Source organism: Olea europaea, unplaced genomic scaffold, assembly GCF_002742605.1.
Source record: "Olea europaea var. sylvestris unplaced genomic scaffold, O_europaea_v1 scaffold1148, whole genome shotgun sequence".
NCBI classification, from domain to species: Eukaryota; Viridiplantae; Streptophyta; class Magnoliopsida; order Lamiales; family Oleaceae; genus Olea; species Olea europaea.
In genome coordinates, this window is record NW_019228875.1 from 124212 (window position 1) to 141258 (window position 17047).

At 37.9% G+C, this 17047-nt stretch overlaps 3 protein-coding genes across 4 annotated transcripts; 2 read left to right on the forward strand and 1 right to left on the reverse strand.

Moving 5' to 3' along the window:
* The first annotated feature begins 1211 nt into the window (after positions 1-1211).
* LOC111373618 lies at positions 1212-3251 on the forward strand. Its single transcript, XM_022996170.1, has 2 exons — positions 1212-1431; positions 2524-3251. Exons 1-2 carry the CDS (start codon positions 1212-1214, stop codon positions 3249-3251), a joined length of 948 nt encoding a protein of 315 aa, XP_022851938.1.
* A 4123-nt stretch (positions 3252-7374) lies between these two features.
* On the reverse strand, positions 7375-8922 carry LOC111373633 (SKP1-like protein 21). Of its 2 annotated transcripts, XM_022996189.1 has the most exons (4): positions 8431-8922; positions 8219-8347; positions 8028-8138; positions 7375-7842 (listed from the first exon to the last, which is right to left on the reverse strand). In XM_022996189.1, the coding sequence occupies exons 2-4, from the start codon at positions 8282-8284 to the stop codon at positions 7660-7662; spliced, it is 360 nt and encodes a 119-aa protein (XP_022851957.1). In that variant the 5' UTR covers positions 8285-8347; positions 8431-8922; the 3' UTR covers positions 7375-7659. The 2 variants fall into 2 exon arrangements, with proteins under 2 accessions (XP_022851957.1, XP_022851958.1); XM_022996190.1 differs by having other exon boundaries at positions 8219-8922.
* A 1139-nt stretch (positions 8923-10061) lies between these two features.
* LOC111373620 lies at positions 10062-10988 on the forward strand. Its single transcript, XM_022996172.1, has 2 exons — positions 10062-10097; positions 10179-10988. Exons 1-2 carry the CDS (start codon positions 10062-10064, stop codon positions 10986-10988), a joined length of 846 nt encoding a protein of 281 aa, XP_022851940.1.
* Positions 10989-17047: the final 6059 nt, after the last annotated feature.

Below are 17047 nucleotides of genomic sequence, written 5' to 3' on the forward strand. Positions count from 1 at the left end.
TACTGAAAGGATGACATTTACTGCTGTAAAAAGCTCTTCCCATCTTAGTATGATAATCATTATGTTTGCCTTTAGTGATGACTACGTGGGTAAACTGTTATGTTTTTCTCCCTTGGCTAAACCTTCGTGGGTAAAATGTCTCCGTTGCCACTTAATTTTTCATTTTTTTAATATTAATATTTCCAAGTTGTTATTGATTTTAAATGTTTTCGAGTTGTCATTAAACTTTTTTAAATATTACTCAGTTGCCATTGAATTAGAAGTTCTTTGAGTTGTTATTGAAATCACCATATATTATGACATTTGTCATTCTGTCACTTGATATTTTAACGAATTAGATGACATAGATTGAATGATGGATGAGATTTCATTATAGTAAGTTTACCAAATTTGTTAACTTTTGCAATGATGGGCGACAGAGAGGAAGATGGGATAATCTTTTACAAAGTTCAGTAGTAACTTGGAGAACTTTTAAAGAAAAATAACAAAAGAATTTAAGAAAAGTTCGAGAACTTCTAATTTTAATTTAGGAATGAAATTTCAATGATACATAACTCGTAACCCAATATCTGTCTTCTAGAACTAAACCTGAATGTCATTTATTTTTTGCTTTTGCAAAATATAGAGGAAAATTCTTGAGGATCGAGTTCGATAGAGAATGAAAAATAGCAGCATCATCATCAAGTTAAACTAGAAAATTGATGAAACATTTTCTCCATTAGGTTAAATTCCAAAATATAGTTGATATTTATAATAGCAACACTTGGTTAAAATATCAAACTCGATAGGATGATGATATGAAAATGGGTTAATTTCACAAACGATCATTGAACTTACAGAAAAATTACAAAACGGTCACTGAAGTTTAAAACTTTCAGTAACGACCACTTAAGTATTGAGACGCTTTCAAAAATGGTCATTGAAATTTAAAATTTTTTGAGCTACTTTTGCTGTAATTTTTCGACCACTTCCGACCATCGATACCACTGGATTTTGATACCGTTGGAAAGCCTACAATGTCCTCTTCAATTACAATAAAAAATTTCCCCCAAACTTCAAAGGATTCGGCCGAAATAAACTCACAAAGTTGGCTACCCGAAAAGGCAAGAATCTGCCCAAATTTTCAGATTTTTGGTGGACTTTTGCGACGATTTTTTGAAAACTTCTGACCACTAAAATAGCCAAATTTTGATACCGTTGGAAAGCCCACAATGTCCTCTTTAATTAGCATTCAAAATCTCCTCAAAACTCCAAAAGATTCGACTGGAATAAACTCACAAAGTTGGAATCCCAGATTTTCGCTTTTTTGGGATGCCGACTTTGCCAGTTTATTCCGGCCGAATCCTTTGGAGTTTGGGGGAGACATTGTGAGCTTTCTAACGATATCAAAATCCGGCGATTTTGGTGGTCGAAAGTCTCTGGAAAATTGCCGTAAAAGTTGCCCAAAAATCTAAAAATCTGGGCAGATTTTCAGATTTTTTGGGGCAACTTTTGCGGTGATTATCCTGTCGAATTACTTGGTGCTACGGAGAGATTTTGAGTGGTAATTGAAGAGGACATTGTTGGTTTTTCAACGGTATCAAAATTCGATGGTATTGGTGGTTGGAAGTAACCGAAAAATTATCGCAAATGTAACAAAAAAACTAAAAAATTGTTTTTCAATTTCAGTGACCATTTTAGAAAATTTTTAAACTTCAGTGGCCATTTTTGAAAGCGTCCCAATATTTAAGTGACCGTTATTGAAAGTTTTAAACTTCAGTGACCGTTTTGTAATTTTTTTATAAGTTCAGTGGCCGTTTGTGAAATTAACCCTATGAAAATGGATCTCAACAAAAAATAAAATAAAATAAAATAATAATAATAAATAAATAAATAAATTAGAATAGAATATGAATATTTAAGTCACTTTTTTATATTCAAATGTATTTATATTGTAAATAAAGTGTAGGTTAAAGTTATTTTCAAAATAAGAAACTTATTTAAATTCAACTTTTAATAAAAATTATCAATTTTATAACTTGTTTACTTTACTTAGCCCCTGTTTGGCCCCCATTTTTTGATGTAAAAATGGGGGGAATAGTGGCTTTTTTGAAAAATGAGTGGTTGAAAAAGAAGTAAAATTTTTCGATTTACGTATAATATTATTTTATGAAAAATTGTGTGGTTGAAAATAAAAGAGAGAAAAATAAAATGTAATGTAATTTAATGTAATGGGGGCCAAATGGGGCCTTATTTATAATCACATTCTAAACTTAGCCAAACGCGAGTGCCACTTGTTCAAAGGTTTGACCTTAACCTCCTCATCTCACGAACTGAATCCACCCACAAATGTCTCCCTCTCTCTCCCTGAAAACCCTCCTCTCTCTCTCTCTCTCTCTCTCTCTAAATTCCTCCCAACTTTCCTCACCACAGATTGAGAAAAACAAAGCTTTTCTTCATCTGCAAATAATTTCAAACTTACAAACAACAATTGATTCAAGAAACACACGCATACACACTGTCTAGAATACACAAAAATGTCAGGTGGGGTTGGTCCATCAATCGATATAGGTCTCCCTAAAGAACAGATTCAAGAACCAGACATCACAAAGACAGCAGCCTTAAAGCCCACAAAAAATCCTCAAACTCGACGAGGTTTCTTCTCTTTCCAACAGTTAAATGCACTGGCGGTAATCATCGTACTCTCTGCAAGTGGAATGGTAAGCATTGAGGATTTTGCTTTTGTAATCTTCTCAATAATCTACATGTATTTCATATCAAAAACTGCCTTTCCAGCCACATCACCCCTTGCTGATCCCCCAGTGTTCGGAGAAACTAACAAAATCCTTAGTATTTACGTGTTTTTTGGGGCTGTAATCGGATTATTTGTGCCCATTGCATACATTTTGGAGGGTATTTTTGAAGGAGATAAGGAGGGGATCAAGGCAGCAGCACCTCATGTGTTTCTTTTATCTAGTCAAGTTTTCATGGAAGGGCTGTCCTTTTCAGGTAACTTTTCGTTACCGATTCGTGTTTTCGTCCCTGTTTTTTACAATTCGAGGAGGATTTTCACCATTGTTGAGTGGTTGAGGAGTGAAATTTATAAAGTGGAAGCAGAATATGGTGGCAGCAGCAGGAGATTGTACATTGGAAGAGCACTGGCCATTGCAAATATGGTTTTTTGGTGTTTCAATCTGTTTGGATTCTTGTTGCCTGTCTATCTGCCAAAAGCTTTCAAGATATATTACTCTTCCAAGAAGATTAAGGATTGAATTTCGTGGATTTACGGTTCGTTGTAATCTATTAAAGGTTTGGTGAATCTAGGATTTAAGACGTATGTTTTTATTTTCTCGATTAATAAATTAAGGATTACATGCGTTTATAGTGGCAACAGCATTTTGTTTTAGATAACCAATCTCCTCCTTCTTACCCGAGTGTTTGCAAAACAAATAAGCGTTAAATGGGTATCCTGAAATTTATTTTTAACAAAAAATATTATCCTATTCATAAAGAAATTTACTTGTGAGTAAATTCTTAAGCCATGAACTAAACTCGATTAACACGAGGCAGTACGAGGATGAAAAAATTACTCAACCATGAAGCCTTCAACGATTGCTGTATACAGCTACCACACCAAGTCACCAATTCACCTTAACCTCTCTCCCCCATTCATCTGCAAAAAGTTCCATAATTTCACAAAATAATTGACCCAAAACGCACACAGAAAAATGTCAGGTGAGATTGGTCCATCATTTGACATAGGTTTCACTAAGGAACAAATGTAAGTCCTGTTTGGTAACAATTTTTCACTCCAAAAAATCAATTTTTGACCGTTATTTCACTATTCCAGCCGTCACTTTCAAGTCCACAAAAAATCTTCAAACACGTCAAGGTTCCTTCACACTTGCAGTAATAATCATACCATCAGTAAGTGGCACGGTAAGCATAGAGGAATCTACTTTAGTAATCTTCTCAACAATCTACATGCATTTCATATTAAAAACTGCAATTCCGGCCACATCCCCAGCATTCAGAAAGAGAATAATAAAGGAACGAGAATTTACATGGTTTTCACATTGATAATTTGTGTACTTATTGCCACAGTATACATTTTGAAAGGTATTTTTGAAGAAGACGGTATTATATTTCTTCATTTAGCCAGTCAAGTGTTTGATAATCCGAGGACTTTCACCATTTTAAATACGGCACCTTGGTGTCTCGATCTATTTGAATTCTTGTTGCCTATGTTCTGCACTGAACTTTAAGAATGTATTTTCATCCAGTGGCCATCAAAACGATATTGCCGTACGGACAATAATATGAAAATATTCTTTTCTCATCACTTTTGCTTCTCCAATGTTTCACCTAGATTTCCAACAAACAAGATGGCCCAAGCTCAAATTCGAGATAGCCAAACATTTCTATGCATTCGATTTGGTGTCTCGATCTATTTGAATTCTTGTTGCCTATGTTCTGCACTGAACTTTAAGAATGTATTTTCATCCAGTGGCCATCAAAACGATATTGCCGTACGGACAATAATATGAAAATATTCTTTTCTCATCACTTTTGGTTCTCCAATGTTTCACCTAGATTTCCAACAAACAAGATGGCCCAAGCTCAAATTCGAGATAGCCAAACATTTCTATGCATTCGACGTGAAAATGTTGCCATAATCTTGCATCATAATTTAGAGCAACAACATCAATCTCTACGTTCATCAAAATCATCTTAAACTGAAAAAGAAACAAGACAACTGCTGCTAATCACCATCATCTCCTGTCCAAACCTGCTCGCAAAAATCATATTTTCTATTAAATGGCTTCTAACAAAGTTATGTTTTCTGCCTCGGCACAGCGTGAGTGTGAAAAGACTACTCATTCTGGCTAATAAACTTAACAATAACACTTAATTTCAAGTAACTTTTTCACTTTAAAAATTAGAGAAGTCACTTATTTTAGAAGTAACTCTTAGCTTCCTATCAAAATAAGCAACTTATTTTCGATTTTGATCAATAAAAAATATCATTCATTTTTAAACTCATTTACATGTAAGCGAAATTTTTAAGCTTAGAGAGACACATGCTCTTTGGCCAATACATGATACCTATTGATTTAATTTCCTTGATTCTCTTTCCCTCATAAAGGGTGGAATATTGGTCGGGGAAAAAAACAAGTTTTCTGTGGTGAAATGTTGAGCAAAATTTATTAGTTACAAGACCAGTACACTGCAGGATCAATTTATTTAATAAAATTCAGCTTATCTATAAATCTCTATAGAGATCCATTTCCGTTTGATACCTACTGGTACAAGCCTTCTTTCTTGACCAGATGATAAAAGATCCTGAATTCTTTCAGGCTTTACAGAATTCAATCTCCGTCCAAAATCCTCGACCTCCCTGTAAGTAGGGAAAACAAAAGGACAATTACAATCATATAGTTCTGCTTAACCAAAATCCATATTTCAAAAGTTGAAAGCCTTCTATTGAATTTCAATTTTGCTCAATTCTGTTGGCCTTAATCAAACTTAACTTAGTTGGATCACTTTGATGGATCATTTTCTTCTTTTCACCTCCATCATGGTTCATTTCTTAACTAAATTGCAAAATACCAAATCCCATTCAGTACCTCATTCAATGGGATCTTCCATCGGCATCTACTTCTAGGTTCTAGTACCATCACTTTCCCAGACTGCTGTAATTATAGGTGTCTTCAAATTTCAGAAAAATATTTATTCTCCCAGAATTTATGTCCAGTTGGTACTGCCTTGAACAAATCACGACTCTAAACACGCTCTCTAAAATCATTTTTCTTAAAATCCTCATTTCAGGCACACATTTACATTAATGATGTTCCTAACTTTCCAACTAATCCAACCGTCCCACGTAGCATTCCTGATGCTTCAGTATGTATTGAACTTTCATATGTCACTCATTTGAATCTTTAATGGGCACCCACACCCCCAACTATCTCAGCATTCCCTCCTCCTTTAGTTCTAGATCAAGAGCTGACAATATAATTTCGGTTTATCCACTGCTCCAACATTTAGGGGAATAGAATTTGAGAGCAGGCATTAGATGAAAAATGAAAAGGGATGCCAGGATTCACATGGATGAAGAAAGAGGAATTTGAGGAACTAGGGGTGGGGGTGGGAAGAAATAGTGTTTACTCCATAATATTTCACCTTCAAATCACTTACAACAAAATTATCATACCAATAAGATGGCATAAAACACCGTAGAAAATAAGAATAGAGGCTCAGCCCCCTCCTAGGGGGATAATGCTTCTTTTTAATCTTGAGTAAAAATGACAGTTACTGTAGACCAAACAAGTTGTCACCGCTTTAAAAAAGCAGGAAAAAAATGCAGTTTTGCACAATAATTTAAAATTTGATATCAAATCCGGAGAAAAACAACATGGAACGCGAAGATAAATATGTTACAACCATCACGCCTGTCAAGTTGCTCTTTCATAGCAGGATCTAACTCATTCTCTATAGCACCCTCGTTGAAACCGAGCTTGGGTGAAAATATAACAGATGCCATGTCTTTAGACATTGTAGTTTTGCTCGGCATTGAAACATTGTTACTGTCATTATTGATGCAGCCAGAAGAGAAACTATTTGATTAAGAAAGTATAAAGAGAGATCCATGGAATCAGCAAAGGATAATATGGTTTTCGTTCCCCTTAAACGAGAAAACAACAGTCATAACTAAATCATTAAGTAAAACAAAGAGGACACGGAAAGGAGCCAGCCAACCTTGTCTCCATGTGAAAATATAACAGATGCCATGTCTTTAGACATTGTAGTTTTGCTCGGCATTGAAACATTGTTACTGTCATTATTGATGTAGCCAGAAGAGAAATTATTTGATTAATAAAGTATGAAGAGAGATCCCTGGAATCAGCAAAGGATAATATGGTTTTCGTTCCCCTTAAACGAGAAAACAGCAGTCATAACTAAATCATTAAGTAAAACAAAGAGGACACGGAAAGGAGCCAGCCAACCTTGTCTCCATGTGAAAATATAACAGATGCCATGTCTTTAGACATTGTAGTTTTACTCGGCATTGAAACATTGTTACTGTCATCATTGATTCAGCCAGAAGAGAAACTATTTGATTAATAAAGTACGAAGAGAGATCCATGGAATCAGCAAAGGATAATATGGTTTTCGTCCCCCTCAAACGAGAAAACAACAGTAATAACTAAATCATTAAGTAAAACAAAGAGGACACGGAAAGGAGCCAGCCAACCTTGTTTCCATTTTCGTGGTTCAAAGAATTTCTAGGCTATTCTTTCCTCCTATTTTTCCTTTGTTCTTGGTAGTTTTAGACCCTTTTGAATCTGCAGACAACATAACAGAGAAATTTTGAAGCAACAATAGCAGAGAAAAAGTTTAGAACATGAACATTTTCGGAAAAATAAAATTTGTTTATAACTTCAAAGTTTCAGTCAGATAGCTCATGGACAATAAGCTTATCCAAGGAATACCAATAACATTCTCCTTAGGATAACAAAGAGAATGTGAATGCATGTAAAGTGCAACTTATAGATCAGGAAGGAAATTAATATAGTAAATACTGAAGCCAGAACATAAATTGAACCATTTGAAATTTCAAGAACTTGAAACTTCGACTGACTAGCTGAGACAGCAATTCTTCGACGACTTGTGGATTCATCAAGGAGACTTAAACATCATGGAGGAGTAAAAAATGTCAATTATATGACATTCAAGAAGGAAGTCTTCATTGAATAGAATGGATTGCCAATTAGCAATGCCTCCAATTCCAGCATTGACAAATGACAAATGATCATCAGCTGAGCGTTCATCCACACATTGCTCTTCTTCAACCTCAATATTCTAAAAGATACAAAAATTCATTTTATTAGAACAAAAAATGCACGTTACAGTTTAGAAACGTGTTATTATGCTATCAGTAGTTAAATTGATTTCAGCAATTTAAGTTGCAATACAACAGCCTAGTATTGCACCTACTATTATAATCCAATAGCAAAGGCTAGAAACAAGAACAGAACTTCAAGAACCTTTAGATTCTGTCTCTCTTTTAATTCTTTCCTTTTTCTAGCATATAATCGATTCAGAAGTCTGATACGTGGATCATCAGTTATATTTCTCAAGGTTTCCAACTTCTCCACCTGCAATATATAAATCATACCAATATAAGATACAGAAAGGGTGAGGGCTATAAAAATTTTTATCATCTAGCAACTGGTACCTCTATCAGATCATCAGGTATATGAGAGGTTTCACATATTTCCTCTGGAGTTTTTCCTTCAATCATCTGGGCAAGTGCACGACTGGTCAGATCAGCCAGCAGATGTCAACTCGCATAGTTTCTTCGTACCTCACCGGAAAAAATTCTAATCAAAAGTTTTCCTCTTCTAGATATACAGAAGAATCAAACTCAATTCGTCACTAAACAGGAACCTTTTTTATTGAAGAAACACTTGCTTCAATAATCAGCATATAAAGCATATTCTTGCTGTATTGCAACTTGCAAGACAAATGGTGTAAATCAGCTGATCCTGCTTGATTGCAGATGAGGAGAAAGCAGCAGCCCAAGTCCAAATTACAGTAACTAAATTTCGTTAAAAACAGCTCAGACTTAGAAAACAATATGAAGACCATGAAAAGATCCCCTCCCTGGGTTGACCACGGGATGGGGGGATGGTGTGGCGCGTTCTTATTCACCCAAGAATGAGAAGGTTTCAGGCCTTGTTGGATCGACCTGGTACTTGGTGAAATCGACAATAGTTAAGTATAAAACCCAACATAGAAGCATCAACTCTTTGAGGAAGGGATATGGCATCATTTTTGGAGGATCTCATGCCTGTTCGTAGCGCTTCCTGACATTTCACAGGGCAAAACATGCAACCTCTTCCTCCACTTGTTGGATCGAACTATCAATAGTTTGAAGCCAGATAAATGATTTCATCTATATAGAGGAAAACATAAACAGAATGAATCAACTATGATACCTCAATACAAGTAAATATTATGGCAACTTGAGTACAGAAAATGTACTACAGTTTTGAAACTCCAAAGCTTGCATCCCAGTCACAGAACCTCAAAATAAGTTGATTCAATTTTGGCAATTTTACATTCAAGCAGCTTTACCAGCAACATATTTTGAGTAATCAAACTGGAAAAACCTCAAAATAATACTGTCTACTTTATTCAGACCATTTGCAAGCAAAATTTTTATCATATAAAAATGGCAAAAATGTGATGGAATTTTTTTGAAGATCCTATTAGATATATTATATGGAAGACTTACCCACTCGTGTTTTTATTTTATAGGTTTTCTAGTACCTTATGTATTTTTTTAGTTGTTTCCTACAATGTTAGATTAGTTAAAACCTGATACAGAAGGATCCGAGTCGAGTGATGTTGATTTGTCAGATAACACGATGATGGCGCTGAGATACCATGAGATGGCAGATCGGCGCAAAGATGGAAAGTGAATCCCTATTATTTCCTAAATTGGGGGAATTTGACGCGTCTTTGGTAATTTGACCATAACTTTGGCTACGTTTATCGGAATCGCTATTATGACCCCAGTCCGGAAAGCTCTCTTTGGCGCGCACATTGTGGCCACCCAAATATGCTCGGTGGACGTCAATTTCGAGCCCAAAATCCACTGTTTTCCTTTCCAAAATTCAATTTTAAGTTATTTTTTATTATTTATGGTAATATTTCGTTTCCTTTTTTCCATATGTTAGAAAACTCGAATTGATCCAAATTTTTGGCCACTTACTTCTTTTACTTAATATTTTATTTTGGTATAATTTTGGGATTTTGCCATTTTTGGTAATTTTCCCATAATCGTATTTCGCAGCTATTTAACCCGACTTGTGAGTTAGTTTTGATCATGTTGCATTATTAATAATATTGAGTTGAATTCAGAGTATTATCTCTGGTTTTTTGGGCGTTTTCTGTCGTTCTTTTCTTGCGAATCATCTGCTACAACAAGCCAATAGGATAATCATTATCCTACCCGGCGTCAGTTGGTATCAGAGCGTCAGCATCTTCTTGGAAGATAAATTCCATCAGTTATAATGGTTGGTGGACGTGGTCGTGGTCGTCGAGGACAGGTTCCGATTGAGGAAGTCCCGCACCGTGATCGTAATATTCAGGATGTGACGATTGAAGATTTGCAGAGATAAGTTGCGAAGTTAACCCAACGTTTGGCGGAGCAAGAGTTCGGTAATCATGATGTAGAAGGTCACGATTTCGATACCAGTTTCGAAAATCTGTATCACCATCGTGCTCGAGTTTGGGAGCATCGTGGACGGGAGGATCGTCATGTGGACTTCGATTTCAGAGTGGATCTGCCCGAGTTTTCTGGTACGTTGCAGGCTGAAGGATTTATTGATTGGCTGAATGAAGTGGAGCGGATTTTAGAATATAAGGAGGTTCCAGATCGTGTCAAAGTGAAACTGGTCGCCATCAAACTCAAAGGTAGGGCATCTGCATGGTGGGAACAGTTGAAGCGTTCACGGGAGCGACAGGGGAAATCCAAAATTACTAACTGGGAGAAGATGAAGAAGAAGATGAAATGGCACTTCCTCCCTTTCGGCTATACTCAAACCTTGTTTCAGAGGCTTCATTCACTAAGGCAAGGCGCAAGATCAGTCAATGATTATACTGAAGAATTCTATCAGTTGGTAGCTCGGAATGATTTATCTGAGACGGAGAAGCAGATGGTAGCACTGTATTTGGGGGGATTAAGGCAGCCCCGACAGGATGTTCTCAGCCTTCATTCATTGTGGACAGTTTCTGAGGCATATCAGCGAGCACTTTCAATAGAGAAACAGCAAAGTAGGAGGCCAGTGGTCAGAGGTGAAGGAAGTCAGCCAGTTCGCCCTCAAGAATCTCGTCCTGCTTATCAGCCACAGCGGGATAGTTCCACCTCAAGTATTAAGTACTTTAGGTGTGGTAAACAGGGGCATAGGACGACTGATTGCAGGAAGCCTGCTGGTTAGAAGAATAAAAATCTTCTAATTGAGGAGGATATGATAGAGGAGTTCGAGGAAGTTGGGGAACCCGTGTATGATGAGGGTGAAGATGAGAACGTGCTATATGGAGATGGTCAGGAGACCCTGGTCGTTCGAAAGAGCCTGCTGACTCCCAAGGGCGACTCAAGGGATGATTGGTTGAGGACCAACGTTTTCCACACAACCTGCATAGTTGCTGATAAAGTCTGTAAGCTGATAATTGATAGTGGCAGTTGTGAGAATGTAGTGTCTGAGGAGGCTATCGAGAAACTGCAACTGAAGATGGATCGTCATCCCAAACCATACAAGTTGTCTTGGCTGAATAAAGGCAGTGAGGTAACGGTAGAAAAACGATGCTTATTGTCTTTCTCGATTGGAAAAAAATATTTTGATAATGCTTGGTGTGATGTGGTATCAATGGACGCGTGTCATGTTTTGTTGGGACGACCTTGGCAGTATGATCGCAGTGTTATCCATGATGGGCGAAAGAATACTTATTCTCTTAGCATTAAAGGGAAGAGAATTGTTTTGGTGCCTCGCAGGGAAGGAAACATCCCTCCCCAGTAGTTAAAAACCCCAATCTACATTCTATGTCCAGGTTTTTGGTTGAGGTTGGGCGTAAAAAAAATAGTTTATGCTTTAATGCCTCATGAAAATAGTACAGCGAATGTGGATTCAGAATTTCCAGCAGAAGTACAGCAACTACTGATGGAGTTTTCTAACTTGATGCCGGAGGATCTTCCTCCAGGACTGCCACCTATGAGGGACATTCAACATCAGATTGACCTAATTCCGGGGTCGAGTCTACCAAACCGACCAGCATATCGCCTCAATCCAAAGGAAGCTGAAGAGTTGCAGCGACAGGTGGTAGAATTATTGGAAAGGGGCTACATTCGTGAGAGTATGAGTCCTTGTGCAGCTTCTGCTCTACTAGTGCCGAAGAAAGATGGGTCATGGCATATGTGTGTTGACAGCAGGGCAATTAACAGGATTACAGTGAAGTACAGGTTTCCAATTCCCCGTCTGGACAACATGTTGGATCAATTGTCCGGTTCTAAGGTCTTCTCAAAAATTGACCTTAAAAGTGGATACCACCAGATCAGAATCAGGCCTGGAGATGAGTGGAAGACCGCGTTCAAGACACAGCATGGGTTGCATGAGTGGATGGTCATGCCCTTTGGACTATCCAACGCACCCAGCACTTTTATGAGGTTTATGCATCAGGTTTTACGGCCTTTCATGGGAAAGTTTGTGGTAATTTATGTTGGTGACATACTTATTTATAGTCTGACATGGGAATCACATTTTAATCATCTTCGTACTGGCTTTGATGTAATGAGGACGGAGCGCTTATTCATCAATCAGAATAAGTGTTCTTTCTTCACAACTTCTGTAACTTTTTTGGGTTTTGTTGTGTCTACTGATGGTGTTCATGCAGATCAATCCAAAATTGAGGCAGTTTTGAATTGGCCGAAACCAAAAACTTTGCACGATGTCAGGAGTTTCCATGGATTGGCATCCTTCTATCGTCGATTCATCAAAAACTTTAGTACCTTGATTGCTCCTATCACAGAGTGCCCTAAAGGGCGTGATTTTCAATGAACTGAGGAGGCAGAGGCTAGCTTTCAGTTGGTTAAGTAGAAGATGACGGAGGCCCCAGTCTTGGCACTTCCAAATTTCGAAAAGTTGTTCGAGGTAAACTGTGATGCGTCTGGAGTTGGTATTGGTGGTGTTCTGAGTCAGGAGGGACGTCCAGTAGCCTTTTTTAGTGAGAAGCTATCGGGATCGAAGAAAAATTATTCCACTTATGACCTGGAGTTCTATGCCATAGTTCAGACTCCGAAGCATTGGCGACATTACCTGGTACAGAGGGAGTTCATCCTTGTTATTGATCATGAGGCTTTGAAGTACATCAATGGTCAGCACAAGCTGAGTAGGCGACATGCAAAGTCGGTGGCGTACTTGCAGGAGTTTACTTTCACACTCAGGCATCAAGCAGGGAGTTTGAATCGAGTAGCAGATGCATTGAGCCATCGCACATTACTCCTCACCACCATGAGCACCAAGATTGTCGGATTTGAGGCATTTCCTGATATGTATGCTGCGGATCCTTCATTTGGGAAGATAATTCGGGAGGTAACTGATAATCACCGACATGATTTTGTTTTACATAATGGTTACCTGTTTCATGGATTGCAGTTATGCATTTCGGATTGTTCACTATGGCAGCAGATTATTAGTGAACTTCATAACGAAGGACATTTTGGGCGAGACAAGACATTGACATTGGTCTCTTCTGATTATTACTGGCCCAAGTTGAGCAGTGATGTGGCGCATTATGTGGAGCGGTGTTATGTATGTCAGCGGTCTAAAGGGGCTCTTACTAATGATGGATTGTACACACCATTACCCGTACCTGAAGCTCCTTGGTTTGATGTCAGTATGGATTTTGTCTTGGGCTTAACTCGTACATAGTGGGCGATGGATTCCATTCTTGTTGTGGTTGACAGATTTTCAAAGATGGCTCATTTTGTGGCTTGCCGGAAGACAATGGATGCTACTCGGATTGCTCATCTTTATTTTAGAGAGATTGTGCGTTTACATGTGTTCCACAGTCAATTACTTTTGATCGTGACACTAAGTTTATGAGTCATTTCTGGAGGAGTTTGTGGGAGAAACTTGGAACGAAATTGAATTTTAGCAGCGCATACCATCCCCAAACAGATGGTCAGACTGAGCTGGTAAATCAGAGTTTGGGAAATCTTTTGAGAAGCTTAGCCGGGACTAAACCGAAGCAGTGGGATTTGGCATTACCTCAAGTAGAGTTTGCTTATAATCGGTCGAGGAATAGAACCACCGGACTGAGTCCTTTTGAAATTGTATATGGTCGAAACCAATCCGGAGTACTTGATTTGGCTCCAATTCCATGTGTGGGTCGCTTCAATAACAAAGCTGATGAGATGGCTGAACATCTTCAAGGTATTCATGAGCTGGTGAAGTTGTCCATACAGGATAGTAATACTAGGTACAAAGTTCGGGCAGATAGTCATCGACGCCAGGTGTTGTTTGATGTTGGGTGATTTTGTTTGGGCAGTATTAACTCGTGATCGTTTTCCAGCTGGGGAATACAATAAGCTAAAGGAGCGAAAGATTGGACCTTGTGAAGTGCTGCAGAAGATCAATGATAATGCTTACAGATTGTGCCTCCCAAGCCATTTGAAGACCTCTGACGTCTTCAATGTAAAACACCTAAGCCCTTGTTTTGTGGAGTCCGATGAAGTTACTGTGAACTCGAGGGCGAGTTCTTTCCAACTCGGGGCGACTGATGCAGGAGGATTCGAGTCGAGTGATGCTGATTTGTCAGATAGCACGATGATGGCACTGAGATACCATGAGATGGCGGATCGGCGCAAAGATGGAAAGTGAATCACCATTATTTCCTTAATTGGGGGAATTTGACGCGTCTTTGGTAATTTGGCCATAACTTTGGCTATGGTTATCGGTATCGCTATTGTAACCCTAATCCGAAAAGTTCTCTTCGGCGCGCACGTCGTGGCCATCCAGCTATGCTCGATGGACATCAATTTCGAGCCCAAAATCCATTGTTTTCCTTTCCAAAATTCAATTTTAAATTATTTTTTACTATTTATGGTAATATTTCGTTTCCTTTTTTTCCATATGTTAGAAAACTCGAATTGAGCCAAATTTTTGGCAACTTACTTCTTTTACTTAATATTTTATTTTGGTATAATTTTGGGATTTTGCCATTTTTGGTAATTTTCCCATAATTTCGTATTTCGCAGCTATTTAACCCGGCTTGTGAGTTAGTTTTGATCATGTTGCATTATTAATAATATTGAGTTGAATTCAGAGTATTTTCTCTGGTTTTTTGGGCGTTTTCTGTCGTTCTTTTCTTGCGAATCATCTGCTACAACAAGCCAATAGGATAATCACTATCCTACCCGGCGTCAAAACCCTACATAAAGGGAGCTTATGCACTGTATTTTGCATACTCGATTACTGAGTACAGACATATTTCCTCTAATTTTTGCTGCTATCTTCTCTCTCGTTTGTCTGATTCCTCGCATCTTTCATTTCCCTCTTCTTCTGTTTCTTCTCCCGTTTCTCTTCTCTCTCCTTTCCCCTTCTTCCATTATTCCGGTTACAATTGTTCATTGTCAATTTTACTTAAGTAAATGTGTATTTGAAACTGAAAATCAACGAATAAGGCCTATAATTCATGCTTAACAAGATACATTCTCAGCAAGGAGAATAGCATTTCCACATGGTGATATTCTGTAATAAACATTTCGAATAGAAATACAAAGCAGGATTGGTCAAATCATTGCTGTTTAAGTTCGTTCAATCTATAACCCCAATAAACAATAGCAAATAGAGACAGTAAAAATTTCATCGGGAAAGATATAGAATCAGAAGAACAGGTATTGAAAGAAACATGGGATGCAAATATCCAACTACTCAAGATTTAAAAAGAGTACCTTCACAATTGTGCCACTAAGAACTATTTCGACATTAAACTCCATGTAAGCAGGACTCGAGTCTAAAATAATCCTTCAACAAACCTCTGGTTTAACAATTGCCATGGGACCTTCAAACATTAGGTGATCACAGGGTCTAAAATTCTATATGTGCATCTTGGAGTCAAAAGTGAGGAAGCAACATATCAAATTGGCGACCTCTCTTCTCTAGAGAACGAAACTTCGTAAAATGACCATAAAATCAAATTGCAATAGAAAGTGTGCGTGCACTTCTCAAGATAAAACCTTCATCAGATCTTGATGTTCTGTTCCAGTTAAACCGTGGAAGATTAGTGAGATGTTATGCCTGGGCGGTCCTTGTTCAAAGCAATAAAACATTCATCTATGGGAAGATCTTTTCATTCATTGAACTGATTACCGGTAAATATAAAAAGTTTCCATTTCACTTAAAAAAAAATAATTACTGCGTCCAGCCACAACTGATGTAGCCATAAATTTATTGTTGAACCTCAATTATTTACCATATATCTACAGAACGCTGGCAAGCGAGCATAACAGAAATATCTATCAAATCCTCGTATTTGCTCCCTAACGAATTTTGAATCAGCAAAGGCTCGACCAGTGCAACCTAGCTTAAAGCCCAAGACTCATCATTGGCATGAAAAAAATGGGGTCTTTCTTGTCAAAAATTGAAAAGGGAAAACTACATGGCAACAGGTCTTTAAGAAACACAATTCATAAATCAAGTATGAAATTTATTTGTGCAAATATTAGGTATTAATCTAACTATAAAACCACCCACCCCCAATTTCCCCACTTCCCAAACTCTAATTATTTTTTTTCACCATTCTCTCTCTACATCCCTTTCCGTTCTCTCTTTACTGTCGGAGACAATAACATACCGGAGATGATGATGCATCGACGACGATGCAACGTGACACCAACATTCGGCGATTGCCTCCATTCCTTCGGTACTTTTGTGCCTTCGACTGTAGCACACCCATCGGAAGACAAGGCAACACCATTGGAAGACGACATTGAGTGGCATTGAGATACCATTGCACGCTTTGTTGTTCGTAGTGGCGTCGAACAACAGTGCTGAAGCTACTGTGAATTCATGAGATCGTTGCCCAAAATGCTGTAGAAAATTTAGGGGAGTTTGGGGATTTTTGGACCGCTGATAGCAATTTTGGAGGTGATTTCATCCTCCTTTTCGATCTAGTCTGCTTAGCGGAGTGGAGAAATCTAGTGTGGTTTTGATGTTGTGTTTGTGGAATAGTATTGTTGGTATGTTGAAGGAGAGCAGGTGGTGGCTGGTGGCCAGCTTGGCTTGGTGCGATGGCTATTGGGTAGCGGTGGTGGTTTTCATGTGGTGGTGGTGTTGTTGGCGGTGGTTGTTGATAAGTGTGTTTTTACACACTTATTTAACTCACAAACATGACTTAAACATGGAAAAAGTAGTTGAATTGTGACTTAATCTTGTTAAATTTATGCAATGTAGGTGTTTCTATGGAAAAGATGAAATTCAGAAGAAAAGAGCGGAAAAAG

Coding starts and splice junctions, on each gene's coding strand:
- LOC111373618 (XM_022996170.1), top strand. CDS start 1,212: ATGTCCTCTTTAATTAGCATTCAAAATCTCCTCAAAACTCCAAAAGAT. Junction 1,432..2,523: donor AAAGTCTCTGGAAAATTGCC/GTAAAAGTTGCC, acceptor CAAAAATGTCAG/GTGGGGTTGGTCCATCAATC.
- LOC111373633 (XM_022996189.1), bottom strand. CDS start 8,284: ATGATTGAAGGAAAAACTCCAGAGGAAATATGTGAAACCTCTCATATA. Junction 8,139..8,218: donor TACCTGATGATCTGATAGAG/GTACCAGTTGCT, acceptor TATATATTGCAG/GTGGAGAAGTTGGAAACCTT. Junction 7,843..8,027: donor AAGAGAGACAGAATCTAAAG/GTTCTTGAAGTT, acceptor TGTATCTTTTAG/AATATTGAGGTTGAAGAAGA.
- LOC111373620 (XM_022996172.1), top strand. CDS start 10,062: ATGGTTGGTGGACGTGGTCGTGGTCGTCGAGGACAG. Junction 10,098..10,178: donor GTCGTGGTCGTCGAGGACAG/GTTCCGATTGAG, acceptor TAAGTTGCGAAG/TTAACCCAACGTTTGGCGGA.